Source organism: Cebidichthys violaceus, unplaced genomic scaffold, assembly GCF_023349555.1.
Source record: "Cebidichthys violaceus isolate CVI_PGR_0920_01 unplaced genomic scaffold, fCebVio1.0.p SCAF_9, whole genome shotgun sequence".
NCBI classification, from domain to species: Eukaryota; Metazoa; Chordata; class Actinopteri; order Perciformes; family Stichaeidae; genus Cebidichthys; species Cebidichthys violaceus.
In genome coordinates this window covers 13,079,304-13,106,993 of record NW_027176975.1, presented here as the reverse complement: position 1 = coordinate 13,106,993, position 27,690 = coordinate 13,079,304, and the positions used below count along the sequence as shown (strand labels likewise).

Here is a 27,690-nt window from a genome sequence, read left to right as displayed (position 1 = left end):
CCATATTATCTTACATATTACATGTATACATTCTCCTGATTGCCAATCTCCAAATAGTTTATTTAATAGCTGCGTTAATCAGTTTCTAAGGAATAAACCAGAATAACACAACAAAAAGTATTTTCGTTTCATGGGTTTACCACTTCCTGGAGACGGAACTACATCCGGGTTACTCATAAGGTTGCCGCCGCCGCCATGTTGGTGAATGAAATTAGCTCCAAAACATTGAATAGCCGCTAGCAATATCGATATTTTATTTTCTCGCGGAATAACATTTGTTACAGCATGTGACTCATTGTAAATATGACTTAGGATTTATGAAACCACCGCAGAAGTCCCATTCCCCGTAAGTAACACCGTTGAGGTGATAAAATGTATTTATTCATCGGAAGCTGGCCTGCTAGCAATAACAAGATAACATCGTTAGCATTGGCTAGCACGCGTCCTGTAGCAAGGGTCATTGTAATAGCTGAAATGACACAGACAGCATTATTGCAGATATAACAGTTTATTATATGTAATCCAATTTGAGTATATTTATCACACCGCCCCTAGTCCATACCTAATTGTTTTTAAAGTTGTGTGGTTGTATGTGTTATTGTAATGCTACTAACTAGCTACCGTTATGCCCCCGGAGCGAAACGTCGTAACACACAATGAAAATGTATGCCAGTAACGTTAACCAGAAACTAAGGCTATATGTTGGTCATTTGTGTTGTGAATACAACGTTATTGTGGTGTATACACGATTAACGTTAATCTAGAACAATCTCTGTAACGTTAATTTAGCTAGCGCTACTGTAATAGGCCAACAGTAACAGATCGCCATCACCAACATCAGCATATCAGCTTTGTTTGCTATGCAGGTTGTCTTTGGCTGGTTATTCACAACGGTAAACAAGATCTACCATCACTTCCATTACCGGACAATATATCTATATCTGGCGATATAGATATTTTGTCTGGCACACACGTAAAAGTGCACATTACGCTAGATATATAGTGTAAAGATGGTTGTAGCTATGTTATACGTTAAAGATGTAATTTAAAAATAACATTAACTGCTTGCAAGGTGTATGATCCGCTCTTAAAGGTAACAGCCCTTCTGTACTTCCATTCCATAGCTGTACACTATAATAATCACATTTTAATATGTGTAAAGATGTGTCAACTGTCAAGTGTGTAGCTGTCAAGTGTACTGACCACCACCTGCCCTCTGTTTCTACATTATGTTTATCTAAATGCATGTGGACCTCTATATGTGTGTGTATGTATTTAAGATTACCACTTTAATGCTATAAGTGGGTGATGTGGGGAAAAAAATCCAATATATATGCAATTTTATATCAAGATATTGATATATATATATATATATATATATATATATATATATATATATATATATATATATATATATATATATATATATATATATATATCATGATTTGGTTCATTGTTTGTTGAATAATTTGAGAAATGGTGTATAAAATAAAAATAAGTAAAGGAATAGTTCTAGAATAATTCAGTAAATTGTATACCTGTCAAATTAAGAAACACTATCATTGCAATAATGCAGAATCAACTGAAAAAAAATACAATATTGTCATAAAGCACAACTGCTCATTACATATTATTATTTATTTATATACCAATTTTAAAGGTAATTGCAAACGTATAAGCGGTATGGCATAATCTGACACATGAAAAATGCATATCTTCTTTATATGCTATTTAAAGAGAACCCTATTTATATTACAACTCATTAAGATCTTTGAAATCTGAGCCCAACGTGGATTTATTATAGTTTTGTAACAATATGTCCCTAATTCATGCCATACTTGGGTGATTTACCAGATAAAGTCTGCTGACCACCGCTTCTTTGTGTCACATTCAATAGTTAAAATCACTTATTGTTGTGCTTTGCTGTGTGCCCTTTCCACAGATTATTGTGTTTAGACATAGTAACAGTGTCACGCAATGCAACATGGAAGTGGATCACAGAATATGCAACGACAGCTTCAGAGATCTAAGTCTGCCAGTGGGGCTGAAGCAGAGGAGCAGCAACAGCAGCAGCCCACCATTGCAGTCACACAGCAAGCCACAGTTAACCACCCTCAATCTCCTGTGACCACTTTTTCCTCTGCTGCCAGCCCTTCAGCCCCCCAGTCACCCAATTATCAGATAATCATGAGTCGTAGCCCAGTCACTGGCCAGAACATGAACATCACATTACAAAATGTGGGACAGATGGTGACTGGTAACCAGCAGATCACCCTAACCCCACTTCCAATCCAGAACCCAGCATCCCCTGGATTCCAGCATACTACACCTCAGTGGAGGTTTGAGCATGCGCCATCCTCCTACATCCAGGTCACCTCACCTGTGCCCCAGCCCATGCAGCCCCAAAGTCCCACCCAGCACAGCCCGGTCCCTCTGCAAGGTGTGACAAGGCCAGGAGCACCTGCAACAGCGTTGGGTGTGTGTGGACAGAGTCCAACACGATTTGTTGAAGCTGGTATGATAGTGCGGCAAATCAGCTTAAGCAGTCCGTCGGGAAGTGGCCACTTTGTTTACCAGGAAGGGACGGGACTGGCCCAGATTGCCCCAGCCACACCTGGCCAGATACAGCTGTCCTCTCCAGGTGTACCAGGCTCTGTGAGGGAACGCCGACTCTCTCAGCCTCACTCACAAACCGGGGGCACCATCCACCACCTCGGACCTCAAAGTCCTGTGGCTACCAGTACTTCTCTCCCCATTTTGGGCAGTCCTGGTCACATCACCACTTCCAACCTACCTCCACAGATCAGCAGTATCATCCAAGGGCAGCTGGCACGCCCTATGATATTTGAGAAGACACAGCAGGGTGTGGTTGCTGGAGTAGGAACCACAACCACAGCATCATTCAGTTTGCCCTCCTCCATTACATCTTCTAGCACATCCCTCACCAGTTCACACCAAGGGATGCCCAACAATCCTCTTGCACCCAACAGCATGGCTGTGGCCACTGTGAAGAAACAGGTTCCCAAGAGGTTAGAGGAAATCGCTCCTTCTACTCCAGAGATTGCCCAGCTGAGAAAACTGTGCATGGAGCACCACAGCAAGAAGAGAGAGAGCCTGAAAGAAGTGTTCAAAGAATACCTGATTGAGCTTTTCTTTCTGCAGCACCTCCAAGGGAACATGATGGACTATGTTGCTTTCAAGAAGAAGCCCTGTGTTCCCTTGTATACTTACTTAAGACAGAATGACTTGGACCTTGAAGATGAAGAGGAAGAAGAAGAACAGTCGGAGGTCATTAATGATGAGGTATGACATTGGCTGGTTCTTATTGTAAGATCAAGAAAGGAATTCTATAACTAGAAAACTTTATATTAGTTTCATCCAATGAATATAGTTCACTCTTAAAATCTGTGTATTTTCAGGTTAAGGTTGTTACTGGTAAGGATGGCCAAGCAGTGACACCAGTTGCCATAGCAACACAGCTTCCTGCCAATGTGTCTGCAGCGTTCTCTGTCCAGCAACAGTTTCAGGTGATAGAGGCAGTTTGAGCACTTATAAACAATAAATAGATTTATTGTAATTTCTTAAAAATCTATTTAGAATCTTTATGGCTAATCCTGTGAGAGGTTGTTTTTTGCAGGGACACCAGGGGACTGCTGGTGGCACCATGACGAACCCCGGAGACATGGACGCCTTTAAGAGGCAACAGGCTATGGTGCAAGCAGGTAGGGCAAGGATCGTAGACCCCTGTCTCTCTTATGTTGCTTTGTTTCCTCCCCGTTTGCTTTATTTTCTGTTTGTTTTCTTTTCTCCCTCTTAATTGCTTCTGCTTTTAGACATTTGGCACCCTCTACTAGCGCTGTGTGTTGAAGTCTTAACCCGAGGAAGGAGAGGTGACCTGTAAGGTCTTCCGATGGTCATTGCTCTGTGCCGAGTGCTTTTTTTGCGTTATGAGGGTATTGTGTGTTTTAAATCCCAGATCAGGCTAAGAGGTGCCGGATTGACGTTGGTCGCCATGGGCTGATTTTCCAGCATCCTGGTGTAGCTCTAGGATCACCTGGCGTTCCACTCCAGCAGCTTATGCCAACTGCGCAAGGTAGGAGTGCCACTACCAGGTCGTTCTGTGTTCTGTTCGATGCTGCTGGACGCATCCCCTTCCTCAAAACTAAGGAGAATTAAGAAAGTGAATCACAACATTCCTCTTCTACAAACAAACTTCAAGCAGCGTCAACAAACAGATCTTCATCCATCTGCTGGATTTCTCAGCAGTCCTCAGGAAGTTCAGGCTTAGCTGTACCAACACCATCTCTCTCTCTCTATCAGGATAAATGGGGAAGAAGACAATTGAAGTCTGAAGAAGAGTAGCCACTCAATGGGAAGATGCCATGTCTTATGATTTTGCTTTTTTTGTTTTAACTATTGATCACCCGTCGTTATTCATCTCTTCTTTTCTGAAGTTTGTTCCCGTTAGTCATCTTTATTTGGACAGACCTTCCCGTGCCGATGGATTTTCATCTTTTTTGGAGGTGGATCACAGCGAGACTAACTTCACTTTCCAATGGGTTTCGCTTGTTTTCCCTTTTTTATGAATCCACACGTGTCATTCTTCCTTTTGGTTTCCCATTGTCATTCTTTCACGAGTCTTTTACTCTCCGACTGTCCATCCTCGCATCATCAACAGGGATTCCAAAATCATCAATCTTAAAACTCATACGTCACATCTTCAAGAGTCTCTTTGTTTCCCTCATGTTCACGTTTAGTTGATTTCCTTCCATGTTATTTCATGGCATTTTGTTCTGACTTGGCTTCTTTCCCTCAGTCGAAGTAGGAGGGGAATCATGTCGCGGAGTTGCGTTCACGGCACAGGTTTTTGCGATTGTGGTGGTGGTGGTGGGTGTGTCAGGGCCAGGTGTTGATGGCGTCTAGGCAAGGTGGTGTGACGTGCAGGGAGGTAAGGCAGGTGCTGCTTTAGTGTGCACAGCTCCGCTCAGGCCCGCTGTCTGCAAGACCCCATGTGTGTCCTTTTGCTCGCCTCTGTGCTTTGTCGCTATGTGAGGCATCCAGATGCTTTGGTTACCGCTAGAATGACATCGCTTCATGCATGCCAAACATATGGTGTTTCTGTGAGTGTCTGCTCTATATTTTTATTTCCGCTTTCTTCTCCCTGTCTCTTTATTATCAGAAGTTCTTTTTTCTTTACATTTTCCTTTGTAACATTTCTATTCTTCCTCTTTTAAAAACCTCTCTTATTGCATGTACAAGTTTTGATGTTTTTAATCATATTCTCTCAACATTTGAAATGCAATATTTTGGTTTTGCATTTATCAAATTAGTATTTTATTTGAGAGACATGTAGATTCTCACATTGATTTCATTTCTTCTGTAATCATTTTTGCTGTATGACTTTCATTAGTTTCCGCTCTGATCATCAGGAAGTAGAACACTACTGTTGATTCATACAGTACATCTAGTTCAAGGCTCTGAGGAGCTCCAATAGCTGAAGCTCAAACTTACTCTTTCATTATCTACTCATAGCGTAAAAAATTTAACTTGTATAAATCGGTCTCTCAAATGTAGTTTAAGTGAAAACTACAATTTAACAGCATTTAAAACCGTTTTATTCAAGCAACAGCACAAAAAGACACTCAAAGCACTTCACTTACCTAAGATGACATGGTTGTCAACTTGATTTTCACTGTCTTTGTGTTGCTTTCTATACCACCCCCTTGTTTGTCCTATAATTTGGTTACTATGTGTACAGGCGGGATGCCGCCTTCTCCTCAAGTGGTCCAGATTGCAGGACAGAAGCAGAATCAGCAACTGTACGACCACTCCAAGGGACCCCCGGTGCAGAATGCAGCCAGCCTGCACACCCCTCCTCCCCAGCTGCCCGCCCGGTTGCCCCAAGGTGTCCTTCCTATGACAGGCCTGTCCATGACACTCTCTCAGCAGGCTCAGTTAATGGAGAACACAGCTCAGCCTGGTGGTCAGCTCCTGGCACAAGTGAAGGTGCAAACAAGTGGGCCTGTCATGGCCACGATAAACCCCCACACACAGCTCCAGGCCCAACTGCAGCAGCAGATGCAGCCTGGTCTTCATCTCCAGTTGCAGCCCCAACAGCAACAATCCCAGGCCATACTGCAGTCAGGACAAGCGGTGAGTTGACCTGAAACCATGCAAATACAGTTGTCATGACTAACTGGTGATACTGCAAATTGACCTAATAAGAATATTGTTTTCCTCTCTTATTATAGACGGTGGCACTCGCTCGCCCTGGTACTGAATCAAACCAGCCGGTTCAGAGGATTATGACCAACTCGATAACCATGTCTCCTGCTCCACTCTCTGTTACCAATTCTGTTCCAACTCCCCACACTGCAAGTCCACTCCGCCCTCTTGGCTCTAACATCAACCCAAGCACCCAGTCCAAACTGACGGGAACCAATGGTATATCTGCGGTCAAAATTGGTGGCTTTGGTCAAAGTGCGGCCATGCAGTCCGCCCAGGAAAGTTCTCAAGATAAACAAGTGGAGCAGGCCAAGCTGGTGAGTCCCTAAAGCACACTTGGTTTGCAAACAGATGTCTGAAAATGATATTGCCTTGAATAGATGCTGTTTCTTCAAAGGTCTTTAATACACTTAGTATGTGCCGTGTGTTGTATTGTGTTCTGCTTTTGTGCATTGTGTCATATTTGAGTCTGCTCATTGAGGTTTATCATTTGGGAGCTAACTGAAAAAAGGATGAATATTCTTGATTTTTATTCTAATGTCAAATGCTGTTTCTATTTCCCAGGAGAGTCAAGTGCATCAGCGCATCTCTGAGCTAAGGAAGGAGGGCCAGTGGTCAGCCAGTAGGCTCCCAAAGCTTGTGGAAGCCTCACGTCCAAAGTCCCACTGGGACTATCTCCTGGAAGAGATGCAGTGGATGGCAGCTGACTTCGCCCAGGAGAGGAGATGGAAAGAGGCTGCTGCTAAGAAGGTATGGTAGAGATGGAACAATTCACAATGAGAAATGTGAAATTACACATCAGCACAACAAAAGGAGCAGTCACTGCAGAAACTGATGTTTTTGTTAAAAGCCAAACTGTCTCATGTGTCTCCTCTACAGCTTGTTCGCACGTGTGCCCGTTACCACCAAGAGCAAAAGAAAAGTGAAGAGAGGTTAAAGAAGGAAAGGGAAATTCGTCTTCGTCACATTGCCAGCACAATCGCCCGTGAGGTGGAATTCTTCTGGTCAAACATTGAGCAGGTATTAGTTTTATTTATTTCATTTTCCAAATTATGAAACGCTGCCATGATTTACAAATAATAACAGTATTTTTTCCAGTTGTAATTAGATATCTTTTTTGTCAGGTTGTGGAAATTAAACTCCAGTTTGAAATCTATGAGAAGAGGCTCAAAGCACTCAGCTTACAAAAAGCCTCAGCCAAAGGTACGTTACACTGAGCAGCTACCGAAAATAAAACAAACATATTTGTTTCACATAAGCTTTTATTTTCCCATCCATTGATTCCGATTCAAAGCTAAACTGTGCCAGTTTATCTCACTTGTAAGTACTTTTTTAAATTACCAGATTTTTGTAATAAATTGAAATGACTTGTGTTCCAGTACCTGGTCCATCAACAGGAGTGAAAGCTGATAAGGAGGTAGGTGCTGCACTGACAATACAAATGCACATTTTCAATCCTATTTATATTTTTTGATACATTTTTTTTTTTTTCTTGTTTTTTTCTAGGAGGTTGTGACTTCAGCTAAAAAAAGGAAATCAAGTTCGTCCTTGGTTGATGAACACGGTATGAAAATAATCACATGGCTGTTCAAGAGTATGTACTGTTTTCATTACTCTGCATAATTATTTGCAACTGATCATTATACGTCTTTTCCTTTCGTCACAGATATAGAGAGTACCATAGAGGAACAGGAAGCCATGGAGGGGGAAGCAGACCACAAAGCAGAGTTGGTTGACCTGGCCAAAGATGGTACATATTTACTTAACTTCTCTGTCTATGCATATATGGCGAGCCAGAATTATGGTTTATTTCCAATTTGTGCATAACTTATATATATATATATATATATATATATATATATATATATATATATATATATAACTATATATTCAGGTTATCAGTATACTAGGCTTTGGTGATATTATTTTTTTCCCATAACATGACATCATTACACTGGGGTACACAAACTCGCATTATACGGCTGGGAGTGGTTTAATCTTAACTGCATCTAGATCGTTTGTGTTACTTTATGTAACCTATTAGTTATTAGGGTTGGGTTTAAATCATTTTATGATGTAAATCAATCTTCATTTGAATGATCCAATATCGATTCATGACATCAAGCTTTTAATAAATGTCGTTTTCTGTGGATGCGCAAAGCTTTAAAATGAATTTTGGTTGAAACAAAACATACCGTGAGCTGCTCCTGCAAAAAGTCTGTGTGTGACATTGTACATTAAATTATACAAGACAACTTTACTGCTCATTTATTAACTGCAGATTGCTTAGTTAGTTTACGTTATTTTTTAGTAATTATGTTAACAACCCTGCTATACGCTACTGTTGCCCATAATGGTGAGTTAAACACACATTTGGTATATTGTGAAAATATTCCTGGGTAATATATAATTATTTTTGTCTCAACAAATTACAAATTAATTAAAATGATTACACCATACTTTCACTTGTTGCTTAGTTAAATACACCATTCAAGTACCAGAATATCTGTGAATGTGTCTGTATTGCTTGCTCAAATACTTTTGTGTTTGGCTTTTAGCTGAGATGCCTCTTGATGCTTTGAAGAAGCAGTATGCTGGCGCCTATGTAGACGGCTTTGAGTGGCCTCAGCCTAGTGATGAGGATGACATGGAAGAGACTGAAGGTGCCTTTTGTAATTGAAAAACAAAATTGTCATGTTCATCCTCACAACTGTTTCATTGGTTTAGCAGTTGTAAATTATTCGATGTGTTAAATAGTTGATATTCTTTATTATTTTTCAGAAACGGAGTGTCCTACAGGCAGCCCAGCGGAGGCGGTGTTGATTGACTCCCTGCTTAGTGTGGACCAGTACCGTGGTGCTGATAAAGCCTCTTCCTCTGACTCTGAAAAGAAGCCCGCTAAAGACATAGCTGAAGTAGCTGCTGCCACAGAGCTCATTCTGCCTAAGGGCAGCTTCAGGACCACTTCCTCTGTAAGAAACGCACACGTTAAAGAAAAAGATGCCTTTTATCATTTAAAAAAAAAAACCTCTTTTATAATCATTTATTTTATTAGACCCGCAGCCCAGCTCCTTTTCTACTGCATGGGTCGCTGCGAGAGTACCAACAGATTGGTGTTGACTGGCTGGTAAACCTTCACAAGAAACACCTCAATGGCATCCTCGCTGATGAGACCGGCCTCGGCAAGACCGTACAGACGGTGGCTTACATGGCGCAGTTAGCTGGCCAAGAGGGTATGCCTCTGTGCAGTGCTATACACAATCATTATCCTTATTCATTAAGAGTGAATTTAATTAAGATGGAGTCTGTTTTTGTCCATAGGCATCTGGGGACCCCACCTTATTGTAGTAAGGACCTGCAAGTTGCTAAATTGGGAGGTGGAGTTCAAACGCTGGTGTCCTGGCCTGAAGATCCTCTTGTACCTTGGCAACAGAAGGGAGCGCAGATCTAAGAGAATGGTAGTTTTGCTGTACTTAAACAACACATATTGGCAACATTAATCAATAAAGAAGGCCTTTCTTTTCAATAAGCAGCTGTACATCTGGTAACAAATCATCATTGGTCTCTACAGTGGTGGGGGGAAGCCAACAGCTTCCATGTATGTGTGACATCCTACAAGCTGCTGATGAAAGACCAGAGCCATTTTGTGAGGAGAAGGTGGAGGCACCTGGTCCTAGATGAGGTGCAGCTTATCAAACACATGACTGAGAAACACTGGGAAACAATCTTTGCTCTCAGAAGGTGAGCAGGGTGATAAACATGATATGAATTACAGTTTCTCAAGAATCAGGATTGTTTTCAGAAGTTGTTTTCTTGATGATCACAGCAGTAAGAGTTTTTGTGCATATGTGCTGGCAGTTTAGTGCAAATTATTAGACTGATCTTTTCCGTGTATTTTTGTCATTCTTTGTTAAATCATTTTGATATTCTGCCAGATGCTTTTAAAGTAAAACATATCTTTGCATCTTGCAGTGAGCAGAGGATTCTCCTCATCAACACTCCTCTACAGAATACTCTGAAGGAGTTGTGGACCATGATCCACTTCCTTTTGCCAGGAATCACCAGGTCCTACTCTGACTTCCCTGTTAAGGCCGGCACCGACCAGAACCAGGACTACTGCCACAAACTGGTCATTCGCCTGCACAGGGTAAGTATAGCGCCGGTGAAACACCTCTGTCTGTCAAACTGTGCCACATTAAAGTTAAAAAATGTGACTGCACATTACCGTATTTTTCGGACTATAAGGCGCACCGGATTATAAGGCGCACTGTGAATTAACGTGTCTATGTTCACACATAAACCGCACCGGATTATAAGGCGCATTAAGCAAAACAACACAGTCCGGTAAATCAAACTTTATTCAACTCAGTTGTAACAACAAATACCGGTACAGAATAATACACTCACTTATCGATTCATTCCTCTTCCACAAATCCATCGAATTCTTCATCTTCAGTGTCTGAGTGAAACAGCTGTGCGATTTCGGCATCAAGAATGCCCGAATCCCTCTCGTCATTTTCCGAGTCAGTCTTGTTGCCGTTATCGGTACTTGGCTGTTCAGTGATGATTCCAGCTTTCGTGAAAGCTCGGACGACGGTTGCGACCGATGGTTACTTGTTGTGCTTATTGATCGATTTTGACTTTTAGTTTAGACATTACATTCCTGTTACGGGGCCGATCAGGTAGTGACACAGCGTACCGTAATGCTCCGAATATCCATTGAGCGGAGCGGCTTCGTTGCTTACCAAAGTCGTACTTACACATTTCGGCAGATTTTTGAGCGCATTGTACCACATAAAATCGATCAATAAGCACAACAAGTGACCATACATAAGGCGCGCTGGATTATAAGGCGCACTGTCAATTTTTGAGAAAATTTAAGGATTTTAAGTGCGCCTTATAGTCCGAAAAATACGGTACATATTGGATCTTTTTTTCCCTACCTGTAGATGATCCAGCCTTTCATCCTGAGGCGCTCCAAAAGGGACGTGGAGAAACAACTGCCCAAGAAGTACGAGCATATTCTAAAGTGCCGTCTGTCGACCAGACAGAAAAGCCTTTACGAAGATATCCTCACTCAACCAGGGTGAGACATTTGCTCCACATGGATAGTTGTATAGTGATGTCAAAGTAAGCTTTTTCTCGCACTGAGAAGAATATTTGATGAATGAATTGGGCATTATACAGGTACTGGAGTTAAACGGGTCATAAATCTCTCTTTAATATTTGTTTTGTGTTGCTGTGAAAAAACTCCATCAAACAACTGTATTTATTCAGGTTTCTTGCCAAAAACGTCAAATTGTTTTTGCTTCATGCACCGCAGAGCAAATTTCCAAATGAATCACGGGACGGCGGTTTAATCTTAATTACAAACATTTTTTATGGCCATAGAACTTTCATCACATTATGTTTTCAAATCAATTTATTTTCTGTAATAAAAATGTTTTTAAATGTTTTGAATTATGTCGATCTTGCAACTAGTACCAAAAATTATTCAAGATTAGCTTTAGCACATTAGTTTTTACTGGGAAGGACCTCTATTGTACATTGTCAATATGTACTTGTCTTTTATTATTGGTCACATCTTTCTCTTGTTTTGAACTGTTCATAATCATGTCTTCTGCTCTTCTTCTCCCTTAGAGCTCAGGAGGCGCTGAAGACGGGTCATTTTGTCAGTGTGCTTCAGGTCTTGATGCAGCTACAGCGAGTGTGTAACCACCCTGAGCTGGTGGCCCCCAGGGAGACCAGCAGCTCCTACTTCTGCTCCTCTCTGCAATACAACGTCCCATCACTGGTGCTGGGAGCTCTTCAGAATGACTCAAGCAAGGTATGCACTGTTCGTAACATTGATAATGTGCACAGAAGATGTTTGCTAGGTCAGAAAAATATTCATAATCAATCTGCACTGATCCGCCTCCGCTGTTGTCTTTTATCTCGCTCTCCTAGATTGCAAACATGTCCATATTTGATCTGATCAATAACGAGAACAGACTGACTCGGTATCAGACTGAAGAGGCGGTACCCAAACTAAAGATCACTCAGCAGCTTATAGAGGAGATCCACTCTGGTCCAGAACCACCAGCACGACCCAAGCCATGTCCTATAAAACCCTTGAGGTCAGCAATAAAATCTCCAAGCAACTTGACATGTTTGATGTGGAGATCCATGGACATTTTCAAAATGTAAACCTCATATTGTAATACTGATAATCTTTTCTCTTAGTAGATTGTTCCAGCCGGTGCAGTATGGAACAAAGCCAGAAGGTCGCCTGGCTACCATCACAAGTGCAGCAGGCCAGCGTCCTCTAACGAGCTCTCCCGTTACTAGCACCTCTGTTTCCACCACCAACCAGTCGGCCCAGGCCCGGGGCAAGTCCCCCGTCACCACTGCAACTACTGCAGTCCCCTCTCACGGTAAGAACATGTCAGCAGTAATACTCAGTAAAGGACAGAAAATGTATGGGGAGGTTTGGGACGCCCTCACTGGTCACAGAGGATTCATTTGTTTAGATTTATATTTCTATGCAGCAGTGGTGGGCTGGCCTTATTGTTTTGACCTAATGGCAGCAAAGCCAGGATATAATGAAAGAAGCAACAGTCATCGTAAACTTTTTACATGAAGAACTGCAGGCAAAAGGCCTTTATTGTGTTTTAGTTAGAGGTGTGTGTGTGTGTGTGTGTGTGTGTGTGTGTGTGTGTGTGTGTGTGTGTGTGTGTGTGTGTGTGTGTCTTTCTCTCTTGAAAGATTATGATTATGAAGATGAATGGATAATCGTTTTAAGATCACATCGTAACCCTCTGAATCAGAATCGAATGGTGAGGAAATTCCCACCCCTAGTTTTAGGTGCACTTGGCTTCCACTGAATTCATCCACACAGATGGAACTGATGTACTAGAGATACACAATTACTGTCACACCAGCTTAGATTAGATAGATTTTCTTTATTAATCAGATAGTTAGCAGTGATTAATCTGTCCGTTTATAATCAATAACATCTCTAATCCTGCTTGCTGTTTTGGCCCACTACTGCTGAGTGATTTGTATGGATGAACGTGTTTGATCGTATCAATGATTTGACTAAATATTGGGTTACCCTTAACATGTAGTCCCATACCCCATTGCCTTGTATTTCACAGCAGTTGGAACAGCCACTCAGAGAGCCCAGACTACCCCTCCTGTCAGCAGCAGCAGCAGCAACACTGCCTCTGGGAGCAGTGGCATTGGGCAGCATGTGTTGGGGGCTGCCCCTGTGGCCTCGGGCCAGGCTTTAGCTAGCACAGTTGTGGGATCTGTAGCTCCTACCAGCCAGCCTGCATTAGCACAGGTCCCCAGGCCAGCTCTAGCCCCCAGCCATGCCATCCAGCCCAGCTTACTGTCCCAGAGGCTGGTTCTTACATCTCAGGCCCAGGCACGGTTGCCTAGTAAGTGGCCTCCCTTCCCACTCAGTGTTTCCCCTCCACCTCTGGCACAACACAGTATGGGCTGCTCTACACTGAGGCCTTTACTTGAGGCACTGCTGATATGTGTTCAGTTTTCACTCCTCCAGAGTAATGGCTTTGGACATAGACTCAAACATGCAGTGGTAGCAGCAATTTTGGTCATGGCAGAGATGCCACGTAGCAATAGTTACTGATGGTGATTAAAAAGTAAGATTAGATCTGTAGCCATATCAGCAGCATCTCTACAGCCTCAGCATTCTCCAATTTCTTTCTTGATACCTGCATGTACACTATAAACAACCCACTTATGTTATACCACACATCACTGTACTATTTAACTTAATTATGATGCCCCCTCCCCCCCTTTTTAATATTTATTTCTCCCAGTTTACTAATATTCTTTTGTCTCTTGCATCAGCACAGCTGCAGGAAAAAAATCCCAAAGCTTTGGTTGTTTTAGTTTTTTTCTTTGCTAATATTATGATTTCACCCTGATGCAAAGCATGTGGAAAAAGTCCCACAAATTACCAACCCCTCTCCCCTCAAATGTGAACAGAGACTCCTTTTCAGTGACATCACCCAGTATTTTAATATAAAAACATAAAAAGATATATAAAGCTTATTGGTTTTTGTTGTTTAAAAAATTCCAACTTTTGTGTGTTGCAAAACTGAAGTTGCTGAAACCCTTTATCATTTTTGCTCAGTAGGTACATGATTTGATCATTTGTGAGCATATATTAGTGTTATGTAAACTTGACTTCATGATTCATGCACACTCATTTCTTGTACCCACTAATTAGCAACGTGTTCTTTGCAAATACTTTATGCAGTTAATAACTTGTGTGGATGAAATAATGGAATTAACAGAAACGATCTATGAAGGGATGCCAAAAATAACTTGTTTACACCTAAAACCCAAACTATATCTAAAGTATATGCGAACCACACAGCCTGGACACCGTTATCTGGTGTATTATCACTGTATTTACACAGCACAATGTGTTGCCGTCACTATTAATGATTTGTGCACACAAATAGCCAAATACATGTTCTATAATAGCTGCTGGGCTCTGTACATTTCATTAATTTAAATGATCATTAATACCTTTACACTGCAATTTATATCCATAGAAAACATTTTTAAATTTACTATTAAACATCTTCAATTTGCTTATATCGTGGGTTACTCTTTGATGGCTTTGTTGTTACTTAACATTGGCATGGTACTGAGAAGTACAGTGTTAGTCAGTGGTTTGTAAACACCCCTCATAGGAGGCAACGGGTCTGAAATAATGTGTTTTCCTCACCTGTCTGACTGAACATTTCTAATGGCCAATCTATTTTTTTTTTTTTGTCTGCCACTTTTCAAATTGAACCTCTGTAGAATTTTAAACCTTGGGTCAGTGGTAGAAATGTGAAATATATCATCATGTTTAATATGTCTTATTAGTAACCACCTATCTGCCATGGAGGCAGTTGACCTTAAATTTGAAATTGACCGGGAAATCAATCATGCCATTTCTAAACTTTCTTTTAATTATTACCAAAATACCAAATTATTACGCCTCTTACACCTCGCATATATGTTCTAATGTAACGGCCTATCAGCAATGCTTCTCCAGAAATGGCTAAAAAGAGTCAAAAGCAGTGTTTGAATATGTATTATTAAATGAAAAAGAAAAATATAAAAATAATGATTAATGAATAGGGGTTGTTATTGTTATTATGGATATTATTGTTTGACAGCAATCCTTAAGTATACTTCTTTGAAAGTGCATCAGTGCTTTATGTATGTGTATGTTTCAGGTTCTCTGTTTCACTGAGGACTGCCCTTACAGACATTTTCTTTCCCCTTCAGGGTTTTTAAATGTGGGAGCTGCTCTAGTTCTGTTGTGGAGGGGCGGCTGTGCTCGTTCCTCTGATTAATCCACCCTGGTTTTTGCATGTCTTGTCTCTTTTTCACCCTTAAACTAACTGATGCAGAGTATATTGTTTTGTAACTATTACAATGTAACACATTTCAGCCTAGTCTTTTTAATGCCGTCTTTGATAAAGTGTATGTTCTTCCTTCCCATTGAAGGTGGAGATGTGGTGAAGATTGCCCAGCTGGCCAACATAGCAGGCAGTCAGAATCGTATCTCCCAGCCAGAGACTCCTGTCACTCTGCAGTTTCAGGGTAACAAGTTCACTTTGTCCCCCAGCCAGCTCCGCCAGCTCACCACCGGACAGCCCTTGCAGCTCCAAGGTACACTCGGTAATGTACATCCCATTGTCACACTTTTATCTCAAAATAATTCTCTCCTTTGTATCCACTTGTTCTACTTGTCTGCAAGTCCTCAAGGCCTTGGGATCACTTCAGATGGGTACCATATAATGTCAAATTCCCTGGTTTGATTCTGTTGGGGGACCTTTTGTTTCTTGTCATCAGCCTCTCTCCTCATGTGTCTTTCTTTTATCAGATGTCAATAAGGACCAAATGCAAAAAGAAGTGGAATCAAACATGTCTTGAATACAGTTAATGATGAACATATTGTCTTGATTTTCCAGACATTTTCTGTCTGCTACAGCATGCACATCTACCCCGTAAATCACCTGTCCTGCGTTCTCCATTGAGAAGAAATCAGGGTGAAATGATGGCACCTAGTTTTGCATTAATTCAACGTAATACCATTAGGTATCCGACTGTGCAGCTGCAAACCTTATTTTGATACAGCCAATCACATCTAGCATATAACAGTAACCCATCATAGTCGGAGCTGGCGGCCCCTCTATACAACACAAGAGCCACAGACTCTGATGGTGTTGCAATTTCAAGGATTCAAGGATCCTTTATTGTCATTCTGCAACACAGGGATGCACAACGAAATTCAGTTGTAGCTCATTTTCAACACAACAAACACATTACAAATGAAACAAAAAGAATAGTACATACCTGTATTGTATTTTTATTTTTTTTTATTTGCATCATAAGGAATGTAAACGGCAGCAGCAAAAACAATTCTCTGGGCAGATAATATGGCCGACATCTTCTCATTAATAATTTGACATTTGGTCGGGCCGGTTGGTCGGCCGTGGGCGGTGATCGTCTCAAAGTTCGCTGCACTTAATCCAATCCCCACGCTTCCTTTTTTAGATGTTGATGAATGTATTCTGTCATAGCCATTAGTGCTAAACAGGAAAAAAACAAACAAATAAAGACAAAAATGTAACACATTCATGGGAGCTACCGGCCTCAGCACGTACATGTGCCGCTGTTGCCATATTTCCTTGAAAGTACTATTGTTTTTGCCTTAGCATGACTTAGCATGTTTTTGCCTTAGCATGACCCACACACTGAAGTGGGTCTTAACTGCCACTCTAGTGTTAGGTTTTGAGAAGGCACCTCTTATATTTGTTGCTTAATGTGTGTCATGGATTTAGGCAACATCCTGCAGATTGTGTCAGCTCCAGGGCAGCAGATCATCAGACCACAGGGATCCATGGTCATGCAAACAATGCCACCAGCTGTCCCGGCTTCCAACGCCACAGCTACACCTGGCACACCTCATCCCACCTTGTCAACGGCCCAACAAGGTGACTCATTTACAGTCAACATGTTGCATTGTCATCTCCGATTAATCAAGTCTGTCTCAGTCACTTAGTTAGTCACATCATCTCCTACCAATATTTTATTATAATGCTGAAAGTTAATCGATTTTTGTTGTTTTTCCTGTACAATAGGTTGAACACTGGCATTCGCAATAGCACTGCTTTTGTAAATTGATAGAATTGATTATTTTTCTTATTATTGACGTTTCTTTTATTTCTTTTTAAGCATTGGGTGTAACAACAAATGCCACATCAGCCCCCACCAAGCTCACAACTGCAAGTCATGCTGGTTCTCAGGTCAGTTCATCACTTTCAAGCAAGTGTTTATATTCCCCGGTTTGACTTGTTTTATAATCTAAAGACAAAGCATTTTGCGGACAAAAATTTTACAAATTTTTTACTAATTGTGGTTGTGTGTACCATCTCTCGCTGTAATCTTCAGGAGTCGTCAGAAGAAAAGACTCAGCAGCTGAAGGAGCGTTTGTGCCGCCTGTTTGAAGCGAACGAGCGTCGCTGTAGCCGCAGAGTGTTGTACGGGTCAGACCTGCTGCAGGCTTGCACTTTGAGCACAGAGCCTGGTCACTCGGCCCTGACCGCTGGAGGCTGGAGGTGGGTGGGCAGAGAGAGCTGCCTCAGGGCCCAGAGAACTTGCGTGGCTACCACCTCTACACTGCAGTCCACTCTGCTGTCTGTGGAGGACCGTCTGGAGGCCGCCAACAGCCTTATCAAGAGGTACTTCAACCTAGTGTTGAAGTCTTGTTTCGTCTGTACGCCACATATTATTTGAAATATAAAATCCATGTAAATCCATGCATGGTGGTTATGTGTAGCTTACTAGCCCTGCATTTGTTGGGTAAAACTAATTCTTTTTATTGCAATATTAAAAATAATCACAATCTCTACCACCATCTTGTTAATGAAATTAACAATTTACTTAAGAGGGTTTTATCAAAATCCAATTCCATATGTTTTATTTCTTAATCCAAATAATGACTATCTGATGGACTGTTGTCATGTTACAGGTTGGTATGCGTGGTGCCTCCAGCTGAAGCCACACCTACTCGCCTGTATGCAGTCAATCCCCCGGTTCCCTACAGCCTTGAGCAGAAATCCCTTCACCGTCGTCTACAGGAGGCCTCTGCTCCCCACAGTGCTGAAATCCACCGCTTGGTATCCAGGCCACTCCTTCGTTTTTCTGACCTGCAGCTAATGCAGATTGACTCAGGTTAGACTAGCACATTTTTTGATAATTTCTTACAAGCAGGAAGCTCAGGCAGCAAAAAAAATTACTTAATAACATGTATGGATAACTGCAATATAACTTAAGTTTTCCTTAGTATACCTTTTGTCAAACAGAAGAATAGGCTCTCCATACATAACCATCTCTATTTAATATAAGTAAATAGAAACAGTGCTGTTGTTATTGGTCTGCCCTATAGAACAGTTTAAAGGAAGAATACAAAGTAAAATACAATGGGGAAAAGTGAAGTAAATTAGCCTTTTTTTCATGCTCCGATCTAGTATTTTCAGTCAATGTAGATATTGTATAAGAAAAATGCAGCTGCTAATTTGCACACATAATGCTCTTTAAAGTTATAGCAACTATATTACTAAAATAATTCTCTCTGTGGTGTTTCAGCTGCAAAGAATTATAACTTTGAATATTTTCCTTTTACAAAGGTAAACTGGAAGCTCTTGCCATTCTGCTGCAGAAGCTGAGATCAGACAGCCGCCGTGTCCTCATTTTCACTCAGATGGTGAAGATGCTCGACATCCTGGAGGCCTTCCTAGATTTCAGGCAGCTCACTTATGTGCGAGTCGATGAAAGCTTCTCTCCTGACGAGCGACAGGTAAAATCACCACCACTAACATTGGTTCTGACACGCCATACATATAACAAGCTTCTTAGTTGAAATCAAGTCAGCGTTAACCTACATACGAAATGTGCCGTTGTGTCACTGGCAATGAAACGTATAATTATAGCAATAACTATTGGCGCCAGGTATAACAGTTGACCAGTAGTGGGCAAGCTTGTGCCATGAAGGGCAAGAGTGTATATAGCTTATACTGTATGTCTTTCCTCCTCGTGATACAAGAAAGTTCTTCTTACCGTTTACCAGTCTGTTCACCTGGTTGGTATGTTTTGTCCCTGCAGGAGAATATGAAGAAGTTCAACAGGAACAGGAAGGTGTTCTGCAGCATCCTGACCAACCGCTGCTGCTCTGCAGTTGGGACTTTGTTTGATGCAGACACCATCATCTTCTACGACACAGACCTCAATCCCAGCATGGATGCCCGCACCCAGGAGTGGTGTGACAAAATAGGACGTTCCAAGGATATACACATATACAGGTGATATTATCAACACGGGGAAATCTGTGTTAGGTCTTAGTTATTTTTACGATCCGTAATAAAACTCTAAAGGTAACTTACCGACATTGATATTGAAGGTTTTCGCTGCTACTTTTGTTACTTTTTGTTGCCCAGGTTGGAGAGTGGGAACTCCATTGAAGAGAAGCTGCTGAAGAACGGCACCAAGGACCTGATCAGAGAGGTGGCTGCCCAGGGTACTGACTACACCCTGGCTTTCCTCACACAAGTAAGAAGAATTCACTGTGGTCTTCTGGTCCTAGAGTTTCAGAAACTCTACACAATTCTTTCATTTTGAATTTCTTAAAGCTACATTTATTCAAACTATGAAAGTTTGAATCAGTAAAACTGTCATTTTCTTCAAGACCCATTGACTCTACTTTCATTCAACTGGGGACATATAAAAACTGACCTAATATTTTTGTGTTCTCAGCGGACAATACAGGATCTGTTTGAAGTGGAGGCTGGCTCGGGAGAGAAGGTGGAGGAGTTTGTGGTTCTTCACCAGGAGCCATCGGCCTCCGAGGCCATCTCTCCCAGAGTGGCTAGGCCCTACATCCAGGCTCTCCACAGCATAAACCTGGACGCCCCACCCGAGAAGGAAGAGCAGCCGCCGCAGGAGGAGGAGTTGGCAGGCAAGGACTCAACAGAGGACAACCAAGAGCCAGAGAACCAAGCTAAAGAAGAGCCTGCTCAGAAAGAGGAGCTGGACGCAGTCATGGAACAGGTACGAGTCATACAAGACATGTATCATAATACAACTGTTTGTCTTGCTGAGTGTATATTTGCTTACCTTCTCTTAAACAGCTCACACCGATTGAAAGGTATGCCCTGCATTACCTGGAGTACCTCCACATCAGTGACGATGAAACTGCTCTCAAGGTAACTTTCACTGAATATTATTATATAGATTTGAGGTATATATTTACAGATTTATTGTGGTATAGATGTAAAAATCTGTCCAATAATCCACTAATCATCTCTGATTTCTGCTCCACTGTGTTGGTGTTTCAGTGTACTATTTGTCATTTGATAAATTGGACTGATCCATGTTTGTATTCCTCAGGAGCGGTTGGAGTGCTCTAAGAGAGGCTGGGAGCTGCAGCAGCTGCAGAAGCTGAAGGAGGAGGAGGAGGAGCGGCAGATTATAGAGGGAGATGAAGATCTCTTCACCTACACCAGAGAGGATGCCTACAACATGGTGGGTTGCCACTGCTAATCAAACATGAAGTGGTGTGTGGCTTGTGCTGCACTGTTGTTGACGTTAACCTTTTCTCTACGTTTCAACAGGAGTATGTATTTGATGCAGAGGACGGCCATACAGAAATCATGCCGGTAAGACACCCAAATGTTATGTATTAAATAGCATCAGTACCTTTGGATTTGACCATATGTGTAAATGTTTACCTAAATCCTTGTATTATCTGAATTTGGATCTTCACTCTAATTGAATGTATTTGTATTGAGACACACAATGATGGGCTATGTTCTGACCTGTTATATTCTTACACAGCTTTGGACTCCACCGACCCCACCACAGGATGACAATGACATTTACATTGACTCTGTGATGATGCTGATGTATGACACCACACCCATGCCAGAGTCCAATCTGCCTCCTGTCTACGTCCGTAAGGAGCACAAAAGACTTAAGATGGATCCCTCAGGTAACCCGAGATTTATCATAAAGGCCTTCATTATCTCAGTCAGTCCCGCACATCTAGTTTTGCTCTAAACAGTGGTTTCTTCTGTCACTCAATGATTTGATTTGATTTTTAGGGAAATTTTAGGGAAAATAGTTTTTTGAGACTGTTTAAGCATAGATACATACAGTTTTATTGCAGCTTTTTGGGGGGGTTTTCTGTCCTCACTCGAGTGCGTTTGTCCAGCAGCAGCCAGAAAGAAGAAGAAGGGCCACGGGGAGACGGTCATTCCTCCACGCTCCCTTTTTGAAAAGGCCAGCATGCTGAAAGTTCGCAGAGAGGGAAAGGACCAAAAAAAGAACTTTTCCCTCAAGCAGCAGGCGCCCTTTGCCAAGCCCCTACCCTCGCTGGTTAAGCCTGCCATGGAGGCCGGCCAGGACAACCCAGAGTGGCTCATCAGCGAGGACTGGGCTCTGCTTCAGGTACTGGCTTCACTCATCGTTTACATGATGACGTTTCTCACAACCATGATGGAAATAGATCAATCTTGAAATTGCACTTCACTTAATGAAACAATTTATATTATATGTACATTCAATGTCCAAATATCCTCGCTGTGTGTCTCACAGGCAGTAAAGCAGCTACTGGAGTTGCCTTTGAACTTGACAATCGTCTCTCCTGCCCACACTCCTAACTGGGATCTGGTGAGCGATGTGGTGAACTCCTGCAGCCGCATCTACCGCTCGCCCAAACAGTGTCGCAACCGCTACGAGAATGTCATCATTCCCAGAGAAGAGGGCAAGGTAATGGAGAGTGAGCAGTCAATGCAGTGTCACCCTACTTTTTTACTTGTTTCTTTAAACTATGTCTCTTAACTTTTTTTCAGTTGGTGTATGAGGCAAACCCCAAGAAGAAAACCAAGAGCATATACAAGGTACCCTATCCTGGCCTTGTATTTGATGAATGTTTCTCTGCTCTTGAATTCATGGCCTAACTCTTCTTCTGTGTGTCTTTGTGTCTGTGTACATGTCCAGTCTAAGAACAGCCGTCCTCTAAGGACCTGTCAGATCTACACACAGGATGACAACGCCACTCACATCCAGCTCTACAACAGCCGCTTTGAACTCATGAAGATTATTGCCAGCAAGAGGAGCCCACCAATCAAACCACTGTAAGTACCGATGGCTTTCTGTTTACAGTGAATGTGTCTGTTTCCTCAAGGAGCTAACACTAAAGCATGAGATTTCAAAAAGCCTTTCATGACATGGAATCAATCCATTATTGTCTATCTTAAGAAATAGTGAAATCAAGTTCAGATGAGATATTTCATTTTTAATTGTATTAATTTGATTTGTACTACTTACAGGCTCGGCATGAATGCATTCCAGAAGAATCCCAAACATGCCTCGGTTTTAGCAGAAAGGTGTGATTTAACGTCACCGTTTTTGTACTGTTGATATCCAAACCTTAAATCTCGATGAGAAGAACAAAGCATGACATTATTTTTCTTTTCTTCAGTGGGATAAGCTACGACAAGCCTCTACCTCCCATCCAGGTGGCATCTCAGCGTGCTGAAAGGATTGCCAAGGAGAAAAAGGTGATTGTCGACAATTGCCGTCAATTAGGAGCGCCTGCATTGTGTTTCATCGCTGTCGGATCCAAGTCGTGCTTGTTTTCCATCTTTACTGACATGTTTGTGTTTGATTTTATGCACTGTGTGTGTTTCCAGGCCCTTGCGGAGCAGCAGAAGGCTCAGCAGTTGGCCCAGCAGCAGCAGGCTGGAGCTCCCCAGGCCCCGGCGGCCCCCGGCCAGGCGCAGACTCCTGCTGCTGGCCAGGCTCAGGTTCCTCAGGCCGCCACAGTGGCCGGAGCTGCTGTGGTGCCTAACGCGGCTGTTCTGGTGAGAATCTAAGCATCCAAAACCAATATTCTTCTATGTGTTGTTCGATCCAAAACACGCCGCTTCACCCAGTGAATGCTAATACACTTACTGTTTGTGTTTTTCAGGCTGGAGCCATAAAAAATGCCACTGTGGGCACAACCCTCCAGGCTGGTACGCTAACACACATATGGTTCACATTACAGAGCTGTTGGCTATGGAATAGTTAATTCATTTCTCTTTTGTTTCTCCCAGCGACTGTAGGGGGGAATGTGATCGTGAACACAGTAGCTGGAGTTCCTCCAAGTCCCTTCCAGGCCAACAAACGCCTGGCATCTCCCGTCATACCAGGCACTCTGTCTGTGAGTCATGTTCATTTATCACTGCTGTTTTAGCTTAGCTCGGCCTCCTACTGACTTACTGGAATCCATGACGTAAATAGCTGTTGGATTGTCATGAAGCAGAATGCACACCCACTGCATCCTGTAGACACAATGATCATTACAAGTGTAAAAGCCTTCGCTCATTGTGTTGCTGTTTTGTGTCGTTGTTGTTGATTCAGCCTGCTGGTGCAGCTGGAGCCCAGGTGGTCCACGCACAACAGAGAGCCGTCACGGCCGCCGCTGCCCCTGCCGAGGTGGTCACCATTGCTACGGGTCAGGGTGTTCGAGCCGTGACCCAAGTGACGGCGTCCGCTGTAGTTTCTACCACTCTGAGCCCGGTGCAGTCGCAGACTCGCCCTCTGGTCACTCAGGTCTCCGCAGGTACTGAACTGAACATGTGCTTTTTCTCTAAGAAGACATCCCTCGATTACCCATTACTGTTTGACAGATGTGACTCATCCGCTGTCCTCCATCCAGCCACAGGTATGCAGTTGCCACAAGGAAAGACTCTCACCCCGGCCCACTTGCAGATGCTGCGACAGCAACAGCTGCAGCAGCACCAACAGCAGCAACAGCAGGCTGCGTCCCCACAGATCAAAGCTGTAGGCAAACCGCAGGTACACCCCCAGCATATTAACTCAATAGCTTTACAAAAGGCAACAGGTCACTTTGAGAAATGTGAATCTCTGTTTTTCTCTGTTGGATAAATCAAACATATTAGCTGCTGTGACTGTGCTTTCGTAGAATGATCGCAATTCAGATTTACCCAGTAAACACTACAATGAAACACTAGTGCGTTCACACCAAATCGCGTGATTTGGTCTCGCCAGGGACCATTTGTGTTCATTCGCGTGGAGAGGGGGCGTGGTTTATCGCCCTAGAAGCAGTTCAACTGTCCGCCATCAACCATGGAAAAAATAACCTATATTTCTGCGTAGTACGTGTTGTGGAAGTCCCAGATATCCCGGGAAACTAAACGCTGTCATGTCTAGTTCATAACATAGTCTGGAGGAGCTCCGTGGATTTTATCGAGCTGTATTCACTGTGTCTAGCAAGCCACCCGTCGGCTGGTTTACTTCAGCTGTATGAACACAAAATAAACAGATTTGGCTGTGATTTAACTGCAATAAACGGACAAATAGGGATGCCGAAATAACTACATAATGACGCCGTCACTCCAGTCTCATTGCGTCTGTGCATAGACTTTGTATGTAATCTCGTCGCGCGAATAATTTGCGCCGCGTTTGGTGTGAACGCACCAGGGTTATTGCAATGAATTTATCTTTAACTGGTAATCTGTGTGTTTACAGGAGTTATTGAAGATGCACAAGCATAAGTTGCAGCTGCAGCAGCAGCAGCAGGTAGCTGCAGCAGTGGCAGCAGCCCAGGGCCAACAGGCTGCAGGAGGCCAACAGGCCGCCCAGGTGCAGCCTGCACAGGCGGCCCAAGCCAACCCCCAGCTAGCGGCTGTGGCAGCACCCAGACCTGGAGCAGTGCTGACCGGAACCACCGTTGCCAACCTACAGGTGGCCCGACTGGTAAGATTCTTAAAAGGATCATTTGATTTGACATAAATACAGGATTTGTAGTAATTGAGAAAGCTTGCACTTTAGGTCTCCATCATATGAAACCAGCTACCTACAGATAGGGATGGGATTATATAGGATTATATCACAGATCACGTGAAAGAACACAAACAATGATTTTAAAACTGGTTGTGGTTCCTTTCACAGACTCGAGTGCCAACTCAAGGCCAGATTCAGGGACAGGCAGGGCAGACGGCCCAGGTGACCCTCACCAAGCCTCCCGTGGTCTCTGTGCCTGCTGTGGTCTCATCAGCAGGCGTCACTACTCTGCCAGTCACAGTAGCCGGCATTAGTGTGGCTATTGGTCAGCCCCAGAAAACAGGTGAGGCTTATTAAATCTCTTTGACAGTGGACTTTGTTTCTATGACCCTGACTTGATTGTTGCTCCTCACGTCCATGTGGGCTTTCATTTTTTAATTTGCCTGTTCTTGCTCAACCTTTTGTGACATCCATGCTGTTGTTGACATTATCACAAATGTCTTTATCCAGTAGTTCCAATATGTTATTATCTCTCCTCTCTATCAGGTGGGCCTGTGCTGACTCAGCCATTCCCACAGATGCAGGTCCAGCAGCTGCTTCAGATGAAAAAGCAGCAGCAGGCGGCAGCCGCCGCAGCCCAGCAGAAAGCAGGGCAGCCACAGCAAGGACAGGCCACTGTGCAGCAGAAGGTAAACACACAAGTATATTAGTTCAATATAAATAATGATCTATTAGGAAGATAAAGTAAACTGTAGTTCTGTTATTTCCCTTAGATCGGCACCCAGCAGGTTACAGTGCAGGCAGCCCAGCCAGCCCAGCAGCAGCAGAAGGTGACCTATGCTACCACCACACAACTCCAACCTGGAATCAAGACCCAGTTCTTTACTACATCCATCTCCCAGACTCAGAAACCCACTGGAGCCCAACAAATCCAGGTACATTATCAGTAGCAGTCACTACCGCAAAATAAATATTTGCAGATAAACAGTGGGTTTGTGTGTTGATATGAGCTTTTCTTGTTGACTTCTCTTATCAGGTGGCTAAGCTCCCACAAATAGTGCAGCAGCAAACCACCGTGGCCAATATTCCACAGATTGTGTCTTCTTCCCAACAGGTAAAGTGTTTTTTATGCTGATCATTGGTCCTGAAGGTAACCTCTGTAGTGCTGATCATCATCACCTCCTCATAAGCCTCACATCCTCAACTAAGGAAGGGCCTCAGGAAATTGGCTTAAGCATATTTGTTTAAATCATCATTTTAACTTTGCTTTTATGTCTTTATAGTTTGATCTCAAAGCTTAAACTCAGACTGTCAGATACTTTTTGTATAATTATTTTTTGTCAGCTCTTTGTAACAGCACCGTGAAACTTTTCAATGCAGTGGAATGGATCACATCAAACCTCTGAAACAGATGTTTTGTTCATGTGGTTTCTCTCCAGATCCAGGCCCAGACGGTGACTCTGACCCAGGCAGCCCCGTCTGCTCCTTCTCAGATGCAGATGATCTCTGCCGGGACGGCGACGGCCCAGGTGGTCCAGCAGAAGATCCTCCAGCAGCAGGTGGTGACTGCAGCCACTTCACCTAAGATCCAGACGCCTCCCCCCCACAGCCCCGCCCAACAGACCGCTGCACCCTCTTCTGCAGAGTCCCCGGCACAGCAGGCCGCTCAGACCCAACAGCCCACCAAGGGTCAAGCTCGCCAGGGAGGCATCAGGGCCAAAACTCCCGCCAAGCCCAGCGGGGGAAGCGGCTAGGAAGAAGCACACTAACGACACTGCAATTACCAAATGCTTTCCTGTAGTACAGATGTGACGGTACTGAAGTTGTGCTGAGGCATTCTTATAGATCCCACAACAGCTAATGCCAGAGACAGACTTTGCATCACATTGTTAATCGCATCAAACCGTTACCTCACCCCAAACATCTCCACTCCCAAACCGCTAACTGATTAAAACTGCGTTCAACATAATTATTACAGGGCTCACACCTAAACTATTCTGGCAGATCAACCGCAGCACTGTTGCCCATAATTCCTGTGGGAGTCATAATGTTGCGGTACTGAGTAAACATTGTTACATCTATTCTTTATCGGTCATGAAATGTGGAAATTTCTTGACATTACCACAACTTTCCCCTTGGCTACTGCCCAAAACATCAAACGACAGACACAGCAGTCACGCCTTCAAATGATGATTATATTATAACTCGAGATATTGAGGCTTATGGGTAATTCTGCATTGGGAAATGAACCTCCATTAGCATAAGTGTGTTCATAAATAGTCCCTTTTATGTCTAATTCCCTTGTTGTCTATAGATACTGAATGGAGAGTAATGCACGTTCCTTTAGTCATTTGTTTTTTATTGCAGCAAATACACTGTAAACATGTACTTTAGTATTTTGTGTTTTCTCATAAATTGTCTTTTTTTATTGATGTCAAGGAAAAAAAATGTAAATATCAATGAAAAACATTTGTACTTGTAAAGTAGTCGTGTTTTCATTGGGTTTTTTCAGCCTAATTGTAATAAAGTGTTTTGTTTTTATACACAAATTCATCTTTTTTCCTTTCGTTTTTTTCATTAAATCCGTTGTAACTACTT

At 42.8% G+C, this 27,690-nt stretch overlaps 1 protein-coding gene across 5 annotated transcripts; it reads left to right on the top strand.

The window, feature by feature from the left end:
- The first annotated feature begins 205 nt into the window (after positions 1 to 205).
- ep400 (E1A binding protein p400) lies at positions 206 to 27,641 on the top strand. 5 transcript variants are annotated; one of them, XM_068702917.1, is made up of 52 exons: positions 206 to 346; positions 1,943 to 3,303; positions 3,420 to 3,527; positions 3,638 to 3,722; positions 5,759 to 6,153; positions 6,252 to 6,542; positions 6,790 to 6,975; positions 7,105 to 7,245; positions 7,350 to 7,428; positions 7,605 to 7,642; positions 7,732 to 7,789; positions 7,892 to 7,975; positions 8,784 to 8,888; positions 9,007 to 9,197; positions 9,281 to 9,458; positions 9,547 to 9,683; positions 9,797 to 9,966; positions 10,198 to 10,372; positions 11,175 to 11,311; positions 11,866 to 12,052; positions 12,172 to 12,341; positions 12,451 to 12,638; positions 15,745 to 15,918; positions 17,085 to 17,237; positions 17,479 to 17,549; positions 17,695 to 17,984; positions 18,275 to 18,477; positions 18,933 to 19,102; positions 19,408 to 19,604; positions 19,740 to 19,851; positions 20,056 to 20,349; positions 20,430 to 20,504; positions 20,689 to 20,823; positions 20,913 to 20,957; positions 21,136 to 21,289; positions 21,515 to 21,747; positions 21,895 to 22,068; positions 22,152 to 22,199; positions 22,300 to 22,436; positions 22,632 to 22,688; positions 22,784 to 22,862; positions 22,995 to 23,165; positions 23,273 to 23,318; positions 23,400 to 23,506; positions 23,707 to 23,908; positions 24,005 to 24,144; positions 24,838 to 25,065; positions 25,261 to 25,435; positions 25,639 to 25,781; positions 25,866 to 26,027; positions 26,129 to 26,206; positions 26,532 to 27,641. In XM_068702917.1, the coding sequence occupies exons 2-52, from the start codon at positions 1,978 to 1,980 to the stop codon at positions 26,844 to 26,846; spliced, it is 8,997 nt and encodes a 2,998-aa protein (XP_068559018.1). In that variant the 5' UTR covers positions 206 to 346; positions 1,943 to 1,977; the 3' UTR covers positions 26,847 to 27,641. The 5 variants fall into 5 exon arrangements, with proteins under 5 accessions (XP_068559018.1, XP_068559020.1, XP_068559019.1 ...); XM_068702919.1 differs by having other exon boundaries at positions 12,448 to 12,638; positions 15,745 to 15,909; XM_068702918.1 differs by having other exon boundaries at positions 12,448 to 12,638; positions 24,011 to 24,144.
- The last annotated feature ends 49 nt before the right edge of the window (positions 27,642 to 27,690 follow it).

Coding starts and splice junctions, on each gene's coding strand:
- ep400 (XM_068702916.1), top strand. CDS start 1,978: ATGCAACATGGAAGTGGATCACAGAATATGCAACGACAGCTTCAGAGA. Junction 6,543..6,789: donor AAGTGGAGCAGGCCAAGCTG/GTGAGTCCCTAA, acceptor TCTATTTCCCAG/GAGAGTCAAGTGCATCAGCG. Junction 19,852..20,055: donor CCCTGGCTTTCCTCACACAA/GTAAGAAGAATT, acceptor TTGTGTTCTCAG/CGGACAATACAGGATCTGTT.